Here is a 15,158-nt window from a genome sequence, read left to right as displayed (position 1 = left end):
AATCCTCAGGCGGGACTCGATGTTGTTGGTTTTGCACGCGCAGCGCGTCTTTTGTTGTTGACTGTCTGCCCGTTTGGGGTTTAGCGCCGGGAGCGTCACGCGTATCCCCCTCCCCACCCCATGGGTTCCGTGGATCATACGATACAATACCGTAACAACAACAACAACAACAACAAACAATAACACAACAATAACAACAACAACAACCTACTTGCCTGAACGCAACAACAACCACTAGTCTTTTACTAGATACTTTCGATTTGATTCTTATTCTCGAATGGAAACTTCTATGGTGGAAACAGGCTAAATCCCGCAAACGATGGGTTTCTAGTTTGATTATTGCCAAAAGAGTTTCCGTAAGTCCCCTTGATCTACACGGTATCAGGGCTGATACCGGAGAATGATGACAATAATGACCTCAATTATGGTCCCTGCTCCTTCCTATCGATAATGCTGATAAGACGGACACGCGGGGGTGGTGTCTAAACGGGTTTTGGATTACAGGGATGATGATTATCTTAGGCATGATTCCAGTAGGCAGTAGCCACTTCTTTGCTTTTCTCCCTTGCATGTGCTGGAGATTATCTAACCTCCATCGAATCCAGGCGATCGTCACACGGCCTGCCTATCTCTTTGTTTACCAGAATTCTTTGCCACTGTGTTCAGATTACCGCAATGGGTAATCTTAGGCAGAGTCAGTGGCGCGATCTTACTACGTTTCTCATACGAGACTGTCTTCATGTAGTGCTCAATCAGGCTATGGGTGTAGTCACTCTGCAATGTCCATAGTACGGCCTTGTTGTTATTCCAAGGGCTTACACACACCCTGTCAGAACCTTACTCCATACATGCCCAAGGAATAACCAAGTCCAACATCGCCAACTGATTACGCTACAAAATATATAATAGTCACCAAAGCCATCGAAAGTCGCAGCAAGTTCTCACCAAACCTGATCATCACTGAGCACCGAGTACCTAACTATTGGAGACCATGATATCAGTGATACCCCTCGAGCCACGTGTTTTGCCCTCTATCGTTATCCAAGGTTCGTTGATACGGAGCACTGATCTTGACTGATCTTGACACGTCCAACGCCATCTGAAAGGGAACATCATTATCATCGTAGAGCCAACAGTCAATCATTGCCACGCCCTGCTCATTCAAACGATCAACCACGATTGCCACAATGGTTCGCACTGAATATACCAAATATTTATTCTAAACTTGGAGTAAACCCGGCACTGGGTCAGAGTCCTCCTTCTCTTCCCTTGCTTACCTTTCCTACATACAGGGTTGTCGACTTATCCCCCACAGATGATCGCCAACGCATGCTGCATCCCGATCCATTGAAACTCTGTCTCCTTGGCCGATGAGGGGGTCAATGCCCCAAGACGATCAGCGCAGTCCGCCTCAGGCTCTCAAGGCTTTTATCAGCGTCCATGATCATATCTATGGTTATCGTTATCATGCTGATGCAAATAACAATGATTGTGCTTCATCACATCTCTGTAACCATATCACAAATTCAACCATGTGTATATTTTATATACCCCGAGTTCCTGCTTGATTCATTACTGCGACAAATATATATGTATATGTATATAGATGATACATTTGGCTGCAATTCCATGTTAAGTCTTCGGCAGGCAGGCTGTAAATCTCAGGCCTCTGACAATCAGGAGCAAGACCTGAACCCAAACTGCAAATATCGTCGACCCTTGATTGAACTTATTGAGAGTTGAGGGATGGGCATCCCTCTCTAGAGCCCAACCCCCGAGAAAAGCTCTGTGACTAAGCAACCTAGAATAGTTACGTTAACTATCGTTCAACTAGCCTCTCGAGCCAAGACCCCTTGCACCATCCTCATCGTCAGAGATCAATTTTGTCATGTCTTGCCGAATTCCTTGGAAGGCGCTCTGTATCATGGTGCTGGGATTAGATCTCGGCTCCCTCGTCCGAACACCCCGAAGCTAATCTGTAGTCACGACTCGCCATCTTGCCTTCATCGTAGACTGGATATGATACGTCCTACTAGCATCCGCCATCGCACTGATCGCGCTGGTTTCTATCCTGCTGCACGGGATGCCCGACGGACCAAGTTCACTTCCCTGGATGCGCCCTTTATTCGTTTCATGTTGTTTCTAGTGCCATCATGAATACCGGGGTTTACCTCATTAGGAACTGGGATCTGGGGCGTTGTCCTTCTTCGGTCGACCAACTGGGATAGTTATGAGGAGCAATGGGATTACCGAGGACCCCTTGATTCCCCTTGATTTCGTCATTGACCTGCGGGATTTCTGGAAGCCGTCAAGTGTACCGCAGTCCACGCTGCAATTTCCCACACAGTGGAGTGCGTACAGTATTTGCGATTCAGCTGATGTCACTGGAGACTGGTGGGGTTTCTAGGCAGCAGGAAGTGACATATCATCCCCATGCTTGATGCCAGTTGTCAATATCGTCAACATCAAGTGACCTTTTGCTTAGTCTCGGTGCATTGAGGTCAGACAGTGCGTCCGCGGCATGCGATCGATCCCATAGGTCAATCACTGATTTCTTCATGTTGTTTCTCATCAACAAAATTCCAACAGGATTTAACCCTCTATTGAGGGAGTGACAGAGTGGACGTGAAGATTTTGGCATTTGGCGACCAGCCTCATTTCCGACGCATTGGCCCAAAGGCACTGTGGAATGCGAAATTATCGGATGATGGTACATCACTGACTCTAACCAGCTCAAGCAGAAAGTTTCAGACAAAACTCTCTTCGACTGAAAAGTGGGAGATGTGACCTCAAAACGTCCGTCCACACAGTGGATAGTTCCTCCGAACCAGCGGCGAGGTGTTGTTGTCTTCACAGAATGCGGCTATGACTCCAGTGTCATCAGCAGACGGACAGTACAGAGCATGTAGATCTCAAGCACTTGGCTGTACTTCCGGAAACTTCCAGCTATGCACACAGAGCGTTAGAGAAAGCGGCATCGAGAAAATGCATCACCTGCGAATCCACCAAAGATCAAGCACATACAGGTGGAAACTTCAGAAGCTGAAGTAGTAAACTATCGATCAAGACGTCCATGAGAAATGATGATTGTGCCAATGTTGCAAAGAAATCTGTTTCGACTTGTTTCCAATCAAAATTACTCGCATTAGCAATACTGCGACGCCACTTCAATCTGGTCGCCCGAAGCCGTTGTAAATAACATCATGTTTGCCAAAGCGTTCAGAAAATACTGATTCTTGAATTGTGAGACTGGTAATCATACCCATGTAGAGAATATCAACCTCTCCCCTGCAAAATCATTCGACAGGCTCCGAAGGAGGTCGGCGTATGCCGACCTGGGAGGTTGAAGCTTTCAAGCTAGGCTCCCGAAGAGTATCCCCGGGTGCGGGAAAATTGCATGAGCTCTTGCTATTGAGTCCGGAGTTGCTTGGGAACGTTAACATCAAAGCGACAGATGCGATTTGGGAGTATCAAACGGCCTCGGTTGAGGTCAGGCAACATTTTGGACCGCAGGTAGCGTGCACAGGGTTGTTAGAAATTGTCCCACATCTCTGCAAGTTCTCTCGTGGCTCTCCAAGCGGTAGGGATGTCACTGCTGACTGCTGCAGCATTCGATGACTTCGTAGCTTCCTTACATCTAGTGCATTTCTCGTAAGGACACTCGGCCACGACCCACAGAATGGCCGTGCGGAAGCTTTCAGGCGTTGGGGTACTCTCTCAACTGTGTCAACGCCCATCCCTTTGTGATATCGGGTTCTCTGTAGCATTTCTTGGAAGTTAGAGACAGATAATGGTTTTGATTCCCATGAAACCGGAGCTTCTCTGAAAACTGTAGAGTGCGAGGATAAGATGAAGCCTATGTTGCTGGACTTGTTATCCTTCCATGAACGTAGATTCGATGTATTACAGACGGTGACGAGAACAACAAGTCAGCGACAGCAAAGCTGCCAAGTTCCGAAGGACTGCGAAGCCAAAATTTGAACTATTGATGTCGATACCAAAGAAGAGTAAGAAGGCTCGAATTTCTCTGTTGGTGAGTAGTGGTTGAATCCAAAAGAGACGGCAGTTATGTCCGAGAGTGAGAGTTTGTGTATGGAATAGATACACCCATCAGCTCATCATGCGCCTGACGGGTCAAGCGCGCCGCCCTAGAAGAAACATGGAAGGTGTCCTGCATTTGTTTGAGTCACCTGAGGCAGTATCCAGTTTCCTCTTTGTCTGTCGGCTGAAAACCTAGAGTAAGGTGTTGCATTCTCTTAGTATGTTAAGGCGGGGCATGCATGCCATGAAGGTGGGGGATATGTTCCCTCGAAACACCACAAGCCGATGATCACTGACTTACCATTCTAATGTTCTTGTCGAGATTGCTGCACCATTGCTAGTAATTATTAGGCCTTTTGACAATAATAGTCAGTCGATTTTGCTGCAATTGTCTCTTTGGTAGGAGACAAATCTACTGAACATCTTCCTCATCATGATGTGCAGATGCGTTCTTTGTATACAATGGAATTGTAGTCAATATATCCCGTCTGTTCCAGGGTAGCTGTAGAATGTAAGCCTAGGTATATACCGGGTAAAGTATATTTAGGTACCACGCCATGGCTGCAAAGAAAAATCACCTATAATGGCTGAAGTGGCTTTGGCCTCAGATAGATGCACTGCTTCCTACTGCCATGCCATATATCACACCCAGGTGTAAGTCCAATTTGGGCATACGTTCTCTATCCAACGCATCGGATGGTCACATTCTATCTATGTCTATTGTCCGTGTCTCCATCCATAGCACAGAAGATCCATTCCCATGCGTGGGCCTATTGCAAGAGAACTGCTGATTGTATGTCCGAACCACGTAGCCTATTCCCGACATCGGGCTAAAGCGGATCTAATCTTGCTCGATCTATCATCATTCATCCCACTTTCAATCCAGTACGTACTGCTTTGTACCCTTTGTTTCTTCTTCTGTACAGAACGGTAGGAATCTTCATCGAGTACATTTGTATTTTTTCCTTGAGTAGGTACTGCAGCTGTGGTCAAATGTTCCTTGTGACTACTGTTTGCTACCTTGAACTGCCTGAGGGCCAGTCCTCAAAGCTGCAAAGACTCAATTTCCAAGCCAGTACACATTGATCTATAAGGTATGCAGATATACAGTTTCAGATCTTTTTTGAAAAATTTTGTATCCTATCCTCCTAGCATGTTGCTACAGTCATTGAGCACTCTTTTTTCCATCGGTAACCCGCTCAGGATATGTGGAACCGAGGACGAATTTGAGCCTGCTGTCAAGAGCACCACCCTAGCATCAACTTGCTTTTCTGATGTCGATGGGTCCGTTGTACCTTGGGAGAATCTAGTTTTCTAGTCTAGTCTAGTAGTGTAATAATAATAGTCATTCTTCAACTTTTTGTCTCTCTTATTACCTTCCGAAAATTACCAGGAAATACAGTAACCATGCGACAGTACCTTATGACGCTATTTCATATGAAATTTACTTAGACCAACCATGTTTATGCGTCCTAGCCTGCCCACCGTCAGTCAGTCAATATATTCTCCAAAACTCAATAACTTTTTTTTTTCGGCCGTCGTTACCTTGATGGTCCTCTATTTATATTAGATCAGCTGCTCCTCCCACAGCTCTCCGATCTTTCGCAAGATCTTCACTTCGCAAGCTCCTGACTTGCTTCCACCTGGAAAAATTACCTTCCCTTTGCCTCTTTCCCCGCCTCAGTTGTGACATTCCCCCGAGTATAGGTACCTACATCTTCTTTTATTTCTTTCGTGTACGATCTGGTCTATGGAATCTGTTGAACGGAAATCGGAATCGAGCTACTTCGGTGTGCGCAACATGCAACCCGAGCAGCGTCTTTCTTTGGATCCTCCCCGCTTGAGGTCAACACCCCAGGATGAGCTTCATGATCTTCTGTGTGTTGGGTTCGGACCGGCGTCCCTGGCCATTGCCATTGCTTTGCATGATGCCCTGGACCCTCGATTGAACAAGTCCGCTTCCAATATTCATGCACAGCCTAAGATCTGCTTCCTGGAGCGCCAGAAGCAATTTGCATGGCACTCAGGCATGCTGGTCCCTGGTTCCAAGATGCAGATCTCCTTCATCAAGGACCTGGCGACTCTCCGGGACCCCCGCAGCAGTTTTACCTTCCTCAACTACCTCCAGCAGAAGGGCCGTCTGATTCACTTCACTAACCTCAGCACCTTCCTGCCCGCTCGGTTGGAGTTCGAGGATTACATGCGTTGGTGTGCGCAACAATTTTCAGATGTGGTGGCTTATGGGGAAGTGGTAGTCGAAGTGATTCCCGGAAAGTCTGACCCCAGCAGCTCGGTGGTCGAATTCTTCACTGTTCGGTCGCGCAACGTGGAGACGGGCGAGATCAGTGCCAGGAAGGCCCGCAAGGTGGTTGTTGCTATCGGAGGCACCGCGAAGATGCCTCCTGGATTGCCGCAGGATCCCCGGATCATGCACTCGTCCAAGTACTGCACAACGCTGCCGGCCCTTTTGAAGGATAAATCGAAGCCTTACAACATTGCCGTTCTGGGAAGTGGCCAGAGTGCTGCGGAGATTTTCCATGACCTTCAGAAGAGATATCCCAACTCACGAACAACGCTAATTATGCGGGATTCTGCAATGCGGCCCAGTGACGACTCGCCTTTGTGAGCAGAGAATCAAGTAATGCATATCCTGCTTTTGCATTTACTGACATATGTCTAGTGTGAATGAGATCTTCAATCCCGAACGAGTCGACAAGTTTTACAGCCAATCTGCCGCAGAACGCCAGCGCTCTCTGGCCGCCGACAAGGCTACCAACTACAGTGTTGTGCGCCTGGAATTGATTGAGGAGATCTATAACGACATGTACCTGCAGAGAGTGAAGAACCCCGACGAAACTCAGTGGCAGCACCGCATCCTGCCAGAACGCAAGATCACACGGGTTGAGCACCACGGCCCTGAGAGTCGGATGCGCATCCACCTCAAGTCGTCCAAGCCCGGGTCGGAAGGCGCAGCAAACGATGTCAAAGAAACGCTGGAAGTAGACGCTCTCATGGTGGCTACGGGCTATTATCGCAACGCGCATGAGCGACTCCTGAGCAAGGTTCAGCACCTGCGACCTACGGGACAGGATCAGTGGAACCCCCGCCGAGATTACCGGGTTGAGATGGACCCGAGCAAGGTCAGCTCACAGGCCGGCATCTGGCTTCAAGGTTGCAATGAGCGGACGCATGGCCTTAGTGACAGTTTGCTGTCGGTACTTGCTGTTCGTGGTGGCGAGATGGTCCAATCGATTTTCGGAGAGCAGCTGGAAGGAGCGGCGGTGCAGGACCACCGGCTACGGGCCATGCTGTAAGGGGGCCGAAAAAGTGGAGGAAAAGCCGAATTGCATAGTTACTGTTCGAAGGTGTTGCGCTAAGCGAATGCCAAGGTCATTTCTCTGACAACACGAAAACGAATTCCGGAAGACGGAGAAGAAACGAGGGAAACTTGAGGACACTATATCCGACCCTACTCTCCGACATTGACGGAGTACTCATGTCGTGAATTTTTATTGATCTTTCAATTGTGATTATGACCATCATATACACTATTCTGGCGCAGTCAAGAGTTCTGGTTCATTCAGCATTGTAATGTTTTCATAGAGATGTCGGAATACATATGATTTACGTATGTACTATCAGAAAATGATCAGAACCTTCATCAAACCAATTTTGAAAAATACGATTCGACGTCATAGTGCAACTGCAAGTCCGAAACGGAGCTACGTAATTATACGGAGTAAGGTAGAGAGGAATTCCTTATGTGTACCTTACTACCAGCGATGACCGAAGGAATCATGGAATCCCGCCCGATAATCTGATCAGATAAAAATTTTCACGCGTTATCTGATGGCGCCATCCCACGGTTGTGTGCCAATGGGCCCGCCCATTGGCCGATGGTTTCTTGCCCGTGGAACGGTGGCTGGCTTGGGCCAAGTGTTTTTTTTTCGTTGATCATTTCCGACTCGTAGTGTCAGACTACTCGCTTCTCACTTCTCACCGCTTGAAAACCTGAATAATTTCATTCACACAAGAGGTAGTGGGACTGCTGTAACTTGTAAGCTAGATGTGAAATGCAAAGATCTCGTATAAACAGGTTACACAGTCGGAACTCCAACTCGAGGTCTCTTTGCTTTTTGCTCTTCGAGGCCGGGCCCCCGCTGATTGATCACAGCAAGCCAGACCCCACTTACTCATGAGGCTGTGGGCTGTGGGCATTGGCCTGTAAGCTCGAGAACTAAGAAGCGTATTAGGTAACCGGTCAAGTCAGTGTACGTGGAATCGGCAGTCTCCATCGCTTACCGCGTCAGGAGTTGAGGATGGGTGCTTTAGCAGAGTGTAGACTAGGCGTTTGGGTAGAAGACATGGCTCGTAGATCGGGTCTGCGTATCTGGATAAGGGACTAGGGACTATGCAGGGCCTCGAGTTTGCACAAACAAGTTCATTGTTTCACTCTTGGATGTAGGTTCCAGAGTGCAGACGGCTAATTTAATTGCCAAAGACACGACGTGGTGAGGCGTTACTACGTCGAACTAGTTACTGATTGATTAGGAAATAGGAAATTAGGTCGTTGATTGATAACCTTGAGAAGCCCCTCTTTGCGTCTTTGTCTTTGGTGCTCCACTGCCCAGACACTTGCCAGTACGTAGCCAGAGAAATTAGTGCCTGTTGTGGCCCGTACACTTTTGTGCGGCATATTCTTCTAGCCGCGACAAGGACCATCAGACCACCTGCTCCAAGTCCGCTATCTGCGCTACGCTACGTTTATCCTCGGCGATTCCTACCCAGCTGGGATGGCCACGATGATCGTGATTTACTCATTATCACGGTCTCACCCACCTGCGCGGATATGACTGGCTTACTGGGTAGTCATCGACTTTCTTTTCCAGGGATGTTTCCGCAGTCCACAGTCGGTCTCTGCAGAATAAGTCTGCTAGACTAGGAAGTGATCGTTCCGAGTCTGCCTCATCCATCCCCTGACAGACAGTTAGTTGCCTGACCATGCTTAAGCATCTGGTAATAATCCTTCGACCCACATCTGTGTCTAACATTTGTACCTGTACTGTACAACCAGCATGGAAGAAATAAAGTAGGAAATACCTTACGTTCCGCCCACTCATCGAGGAGAAATTGTATTTCCCCTTTCAATAAAAACAGTCAGGTCAGAACGAGCGGGAAAATTTCAATTCATCCCGTCCGCCGAGATAAGATCTTAGCGTCTCCACTGTTTTGCACGAAACCAGAAAGTGGACTGCAAACATCCCAGCGACATCGGATCTCTGGGTGGTAGCTTATGGACGAGAAAAGGAGGTACGGTACATTAAGTTGCAGGAGAAAGAGGAGAGAGTAGTATCGCATTTGCGTACTTTTCTCATAGAGAGTGAGTATGCGCAAGACTAGTTAGAATTGCACTAGAATCCGATAAAGGATCCGATGGATGGTGGAGGGGGCGTCAGGGCTCAGGGAATCTGACCGACTATCCATGTTAAAATTATCTGATGAGATTGATAACGCTGAGGGATTTAGGCTTCAGCCCTGTGCCACTGCTACCTCGGTTTCCAGTCGTGCCGCCGGAAAATGGCGAAGGAGAGTTTCCCCTACGGTTCGTAACAGGGAATTATACGTCAGGTTTCCGGTTTCCGGAAGTATCTCTTCACGAATGAGCTAGTATTTGTGTCGTTTTGGATTTTATAGTCGTCCAAAAGAGGATGTAGGATTAGTGTAGGACCCGAGCTGACTCGTGGCAATTGGGCTGCATTGGGGAATGACCCGAGATGAGATGCCCTGTGCACTGTACTCTTGTCCTACATATCATATACAACCATGAACTCAGTCTTTGTTGCATCACCACAATGTCAGTGGAAGCGATGCTGTCTAACTATGCAGACAATTGAACTCTACAGAGGAGCACTAGTCATCTAATCCAATCTGTGATTCATTATTAAGGCGAGTGCATGTCCAGAGCAACCCAGCGCACATTCATCGAGTCAACATCCACTGAAGCAAGGCCTCTATGCAAAGTATAATTACAGGTGAAAAGAGCAAGTTATACCACGAATAATCATCAGACTCCGTCAGACATGAAAATGCAGAGCTTCGTCGGACATTCATAAACCGCTGTCGGAGACTCTAAAGTCATACAAGAAGTCAAAAGCAAAGTAGTAACGAGATCAGACGTTCTGCTCGGCATCGTCATGTGCGACGCTCCGGTACCCGCCACCACTGTACATGCGCATCGGGGCCTCGTACATTTGGTTATAGTTGACGATTTCCCCGCCGAGCATCGCAGTGCCTGGCTCCCGCTTGCCAAAGTACGGAGCAGGATCGCACCAGAAGTCGCGGCAGTTGGTGACGATACCGCGGGAAAACGGGTTCTTAGGCCGATCAGCACGGGGACCGTCTCTCAGCCCGTCACGGGCAGTGGCGAAAAACGTGTCAATGCCGAGCAGAGATGACCACTGCTGTAAGCACCCATGTCTCCGTCCCCGATGCGAATGGCCCCTTGCGAGCGCGGGTTCGGACCTTGCCCCGCTGCTGACAGGCCAGCGGCCTCGAGCGACGTCGTCCCCGCAGTGATGGCCGAGGCAAAGGCACGAGAGCTGGGGTAGCTTCGATCTATCGAATGGCCCCTCATGTTCTCGTATGTCGTCTGATTCCGAGAAATTTGGACGAGTTGAACAGCACAGAGCATAGTAACCCAGACCAGCTGGATGGCGATCCACAAGTCCAGAACAAGGGTGAACGGATCCCGGAGCACAAACCCACAAAGTTCTTCATTGATGATGTTGCATGCAGGTTCCACAGGTGTAGGTAGAATGTTGATGTCTATTGATCCTGGTTAGCCGGAATCCAAGCCTTCGTCCCGGGGTACAAAGCTGATACTTACACTTATATGTCAGCTGCAGAAACAGAATGATCCCGATTTCCAGGCAGATAATGTACAAAACGAAATGGCGCAGATTATTTGCTCCCACGCAATTGTCAATCCAGGGACAATGGCTGCGCTTTAAGTTAGGCTTACATGACTAGGAGTAATCGTGCACGTGGGTGGGACTTACTGGTCATGCTTTGCAACGCAGCGCGAACAGCGTTTGCAGTGCTTGCTTCTCAGCGGCTTGCGAACCATGCAAAATACACAGAAGTTCTCCTCGTCAAACTTCCACTGCTCAAACAGCTCGTTTATCACGGCTCTTTGCTGGTTTCGACTACCTGTCTTCGGAACAAAGCCGGGGTCTTCAATCATCGAGTAGATGTAGAAATATGTTGTGAGGCAATAGAACACCGCGAACAATATATTCAGAATTGGCGACGTGGAATAGGTTGCTAAGGGCGTAAACGGTTAGTACGGAGCAGTAATAAAGTGAAGTATACCTACCAGGCAACACGCTGAAGATATATGTGACACCAACCCAGAACAAGGTTCCTGCAAAAACACCTGACAGATATGGCTGGTTACACGTCAGCAGCGATCACGCAGGAATTGACCAAATCAGAACCCGGGCGCAGGAAACCAGCGACAAGACGAACATACCGTTTTCTGAAGCACCCTGTATTCCGACGGGGCTTGACTTGCCGCCTTTTGCGCGACCCATTGCAGCCCAAATGTCGCTACAAGCATTATAGGTATAGCAGCGTAGATGACCATGTGGCTGAGGATGTAGACAGCGGCATAAACCATCAGGAATGGCCACAAAAGGAAGAACTTTGACATCACGCTCTTATTCCGCACCCAAGACGTGAGCCCCATCGGCAGAACCTTGGTGTTTCCATCAACGTCGTAACCGCACTCATCCAGCGCACGATACCAGACCCGCGTCGTGTTCATCTCACCGGCCACGGTGGCCGGTGACTTGCCATCTCTGGTTTTCGCGAACCTATCCGCACCATACTCGATGAGCTTCTGCACACATGGCAATGACCCTTTGACCAATGCCCAGTGTAAGGGGGTCAGCCCGCCGTCGTCGATGGCATTCACATTGGCGCCCCAGCGCAGGAACAGATCCACGCAGGCAGGATATCCCTTATACGCCGCCCACATCAATCCCGTATGACCCTGCTGATCTATCGCATCCACTGGTATCTCCTGGTGTAAGAGAAGTACCAGCAAGAACGCATTCCCATCAATGGTGGCCAGATGTAGAATGTTGTAACCTTGAACGTCGGTCAAAAGAGGATCGGCGCCGTGCTGGAGGAGGAGGTGAACTATATAATAGTGACAGCGCTGAGCGGCCCACATGGCCGGTGTTGCTACAGAATCACCGCCTTTGGCGTTAACGTCGGCACCATTGTCCAGCAGGAACTTGCACATGGCGTATTGATTATTGATCGCGGCCCACTGTGATCCCAGACGAAGCCATTAGTACAAGTCCGAGTGTAATGGCCGACCGAATTAAGCAGAAACGGTGAATTTGCACTCACATGAAGCGGAGTAATCCCTTCCTCATCTTGGTAATTGGCAGTAAACTTCTTCTCGTCAAACAACCTCTGCATGGGCCCGATTTCTCCGATACGAGCGATCTGCATGATGTCTTCCCCCAGAGGTATCGAGCCCTTGGGAGGGCTACGATCAGGCCGCATATTCTTCAGTTCAACACTGACATCTTGTTGAGTGACCTTCGGAGGTGTTGTTGTGCCTTTGCCCGCGGGTATAGACGTAGGGCTCGTGCTCATGCCTGCAGAGCTGCCGCTACTTTGCGGTTCCGTAGAAGGAGTTCCGGAAGACATTCCTGTCGCGGTTATTGAGGCGCCGTTTGGTTAGAGGGCAATTTAACTCGGTCAGACTTCGAGGAACGAAAGGACGCTGGTAGCGAGACGGTACAGCGTGAAGCGTTCGGAGATGACGACCGCAGACTTCGGGCTATAGGTACATCGCGATATTTATAAAGTGATCCCATAAAACTTCATCAATAATCTCCAAGATAGTAATCTATGGAGGTCTGGGAGGAAAGATAGGGGAGGGGGAAAAGAACGGATGGAGGAAATGCACAAAAATACGGGGATGCGCTGATCGGGGAGTAAGTCCCGCGCGACAGCGCTACGGACGCTAACGATATTGATTTATACATCAACTTGGACAATCTCTTCTCTTATTCTAAATAGCTTTTAGGTCGTTTCCAAGGGTGAGATATTTTATCTTTGATTGAGTCAAAATTTATACTCGTACTATCCCTCTTGCTTTTTGTTCCTTTCTACAAATAACGTCAATCTGCTATGTCGTGTGCCACAGCCTGACAAGCGATTATTCACCTGGAAAGGTCATTTAGGCAGCCACATTGCGGTGAAGAGATTTCAAAAATTTTTTTTTTTTTCTTTCTAATTATTCTGATGAGATTTATCTTCACCGAAGAAGAAAGCACAAGAGTATGGAGAAGATGATAATGAAGACGACGAGGAAGCTGTCGAGAGGCGAAGAACAAGCCATTGGGTGGTCACTGGCGTCGTTCCTCAGTACGCAAGTCTATAACAAGTTTTCGAACGTTCCAAATTCCTAGCCAGGGAGCTCCAAGAAAGCCCCTAGCTCATTCATGGCATAAGGTGTCCTAACGATGAAGGGAAAATGCCGAACTCGGCTAAGCCATCTCTGCGAGAACCAGATCCATGCTGCTTCGAAGAGATTGTGCTTGATCAGCCAACATCTGAGCATCAACCCGTAGCTCGAAGTCCGTCAGAAAACAAAAGCTGATTTCTAGCCTGGAGAGCTCCCGCTCGCTCACTCCCCAACCTTGGCAACACGGCTGTGGGGATAGCTGAGGTCTTCGAGCGCTTTCATGGCCACTCGAAGGCCAGCTAGCACCAGACGGTGCATATTTTTGCCATGCACAGATATCACTCTGTCCACCGTGGCTAATCTTGTGATGTAGATGCTTGTAGCGAGGTACACAGCTGTAGACATCGGGCAATACCGATGAAGTCGAAGTAAGTAGTCGCGCAGGCTGATAGGTGGTTCTCTCTTCGAGAGGAACCTCTTGGACAACATGCTCTGCTGAATGCGATCCCGAGCACTCTCTTCATGACCGATTGGAGAGCAGTGTAGTTCGATGATCCTGGTAGGCGTGGCTTCTCCGCTGGATAAGCTGTCGCTGCGTGTCATGGCGGCTGGCGCGGAGCCCGCAGCCAGAACAGGCTCGACGACTTTGCCAACACTGGGCCTGGCGAGGAATTCGACATTGACGCACAGTAGCTCGAGAGCCGTAGCCGGCAAGATGTCGAAGGCTTCGCCAGCATGACCGAACCCCATCTCACCTTCTCCCTTCGACAAATTCGAGTGCGTTTGCGCATTTGAGTCAGGAGACACTTGAGCTCCCTCACCATGGGTGTGACATCCGTTCATTATGGCAGCTACAGTCAGTTGACAGAGTGAGGGTGGCGATTCTGGAGACAACCCTGAAAGCTGCAGGTGATTATGAGCGCCTCTGGTAAGAGTACCATTGTGGGACCGAGCCCGGCGTGCAATAGTCGGATTAAGTCTAGCCTTATAGCGTCTGACCGTAGGACGAACAGTTAACAGCGGTGAAAGGTCAACTTGCTGGAGAACAAACGCATATGACTATCACGGCACGAGGAGGTAGTAACGCTTGCCCGCAAAAGCACTATGTTGACCGACACATCGACAAGGTCGTTGGATAAATGGCAAAAGGCGCGACCGTAGAGTCAGAAGCCTTAAAAAACCGGACAGTCAGTATTCGACTTAAGAATGGTCAGTGTACCAGAGCTACTCACTGGGGGAAAAAAATTAGTATGTCTTTGACTGCACAGATGATGTAAAGGGGACGGAGGATGCCGAGGCAGGGTGGAGACTAAAGATAAATGAAGGAAAGCTCGCTACCGATTAGTATCACATTATAAAGATCATCATCTCTGTGACATGGTCTTTCTGATAAAGGTTGACTAGAGAAAAAGGAGATGGTCAATAGTCAGAAAGGTCAGCAGCCCAAACTCAGGATGGAATGAAACCATCGGACATTATTTCGCCCGGCTTTGCCCCGTGCCAGCTTTTCCCCGTGCCAGCTCATCCACAGTCCACGATCCCAACAATCATTTAGGCATATGGCTTCCCAGAAACGTTTTAAGTGGCTTTTGTGAATAGTGATTTTATAATAACCATATACGACATATGC

General features: G+C 48.7%; 3 protein-coding genes across 3 annotated transcripts; 1 reads left to right on the top strand and 2 right to left on the bottom strand.

The window, feature by feature from the left end:
- Positions 1–5,791: 5,791 nt before the first annotated feature.
- Positions 5,792–7,715, top strand: P174DRAFT_447204 (L-ornithine N5-oxygenase sida; the record flags this gene model as incomplete). Its single annotated transcript, XM_024828647.1, has 2 exons — positions 5,792–6,663; positions 6,722–7,715. 2 exons carry the CDS (start codon positions 5,792–5,794, stop codon positions 7,353–7,355), a joined length of 1,506 nt encoding a protein of 501 aa, XP_024687193.1. The 3' UTR covers positions 7,356–7,715.
- A 3,259-nt stretch (positions 7,716–10,974) lies between these two features.
- P174DRAFT_22624 (ankyrin) lies at positions 10,975–12,646 on the bottom strand. The gene is made up of 3 exons (XM_024821392.1): positions 11,573–12,646; positions 11,100–11,489; positions 10,975–11,040 (listed from the first exon to the last, which is right to left on the bottom strand). The coding sequence occupies exons 1-2, from the start codon at positions 12,347–12,349 to the stop codon at positions 11,277–11,279; spliced, it is 990 nt and encodes a 329-aa protein (XP_024687192.1). The 5' UTR covers positions 12,350–12,646; the 3' UTR covers positions 10,975–11,040; positions 11,100–11,276.
- Positions 12,647–13,610: 964 nt separating this feature from the next.
- On the bottom strand, positions 13,611–14,371 carry P174DRAFT_456295 (putative cyclin-dependent protein kinase complex component; the record flags this gene model as incomplete). The annotated part of the gene is made up of 2 exons (XM_024829418.1): positions 13,611–13,731; positions 13,755–14,371. 2 exons carry the CDS (start codon positions 14,369–14,371, stop codon positions 13,611–13,613), a joined length of 738 nt encoding a protein of 245 aa, XP_024687191.1.
- Between the last annotated feature and the right edge of the window lie 787 nt (positions 14,372–15,158).

This window comes from Aspergillus novofumigatus (assembly GCF_002847465.1).
Source record: "Aspergillus novofumigatus IBT 16806 chromosome Unknown P174scaffold_1, whole genome shotgun sequence".
Lineage (NCBI taxonomy): Eukaryota > Fungi > Ascomycota > Eurotiomycetes > Eurotiales > Aspergillaceae > Aspergillus > Aspergillus novofumigatus.
Note: the sequence above shows the minus strand (reverse complement) of the source record. Positions and strands in the feature narration are given on the sequence as shown.

Excerpts from the sequence above, each read along its gene's own strand:
- P174DRAFT_22624 (XM_024821392.1), bottom strand. The coding sequence starts at position 12,349 with ATGTGCAAGTTCCTGCTGGACAATGGTGCCGACGTTAACGCCAAAGGC. Across the intron at positions 11,490-11,572 it reads ACAGGGTGCTTCAGAAAACG|CCATATCTGTCAGGTGTTTT; the intron begins GTATGTTCGTCT and ends ACGTGTAACCAG.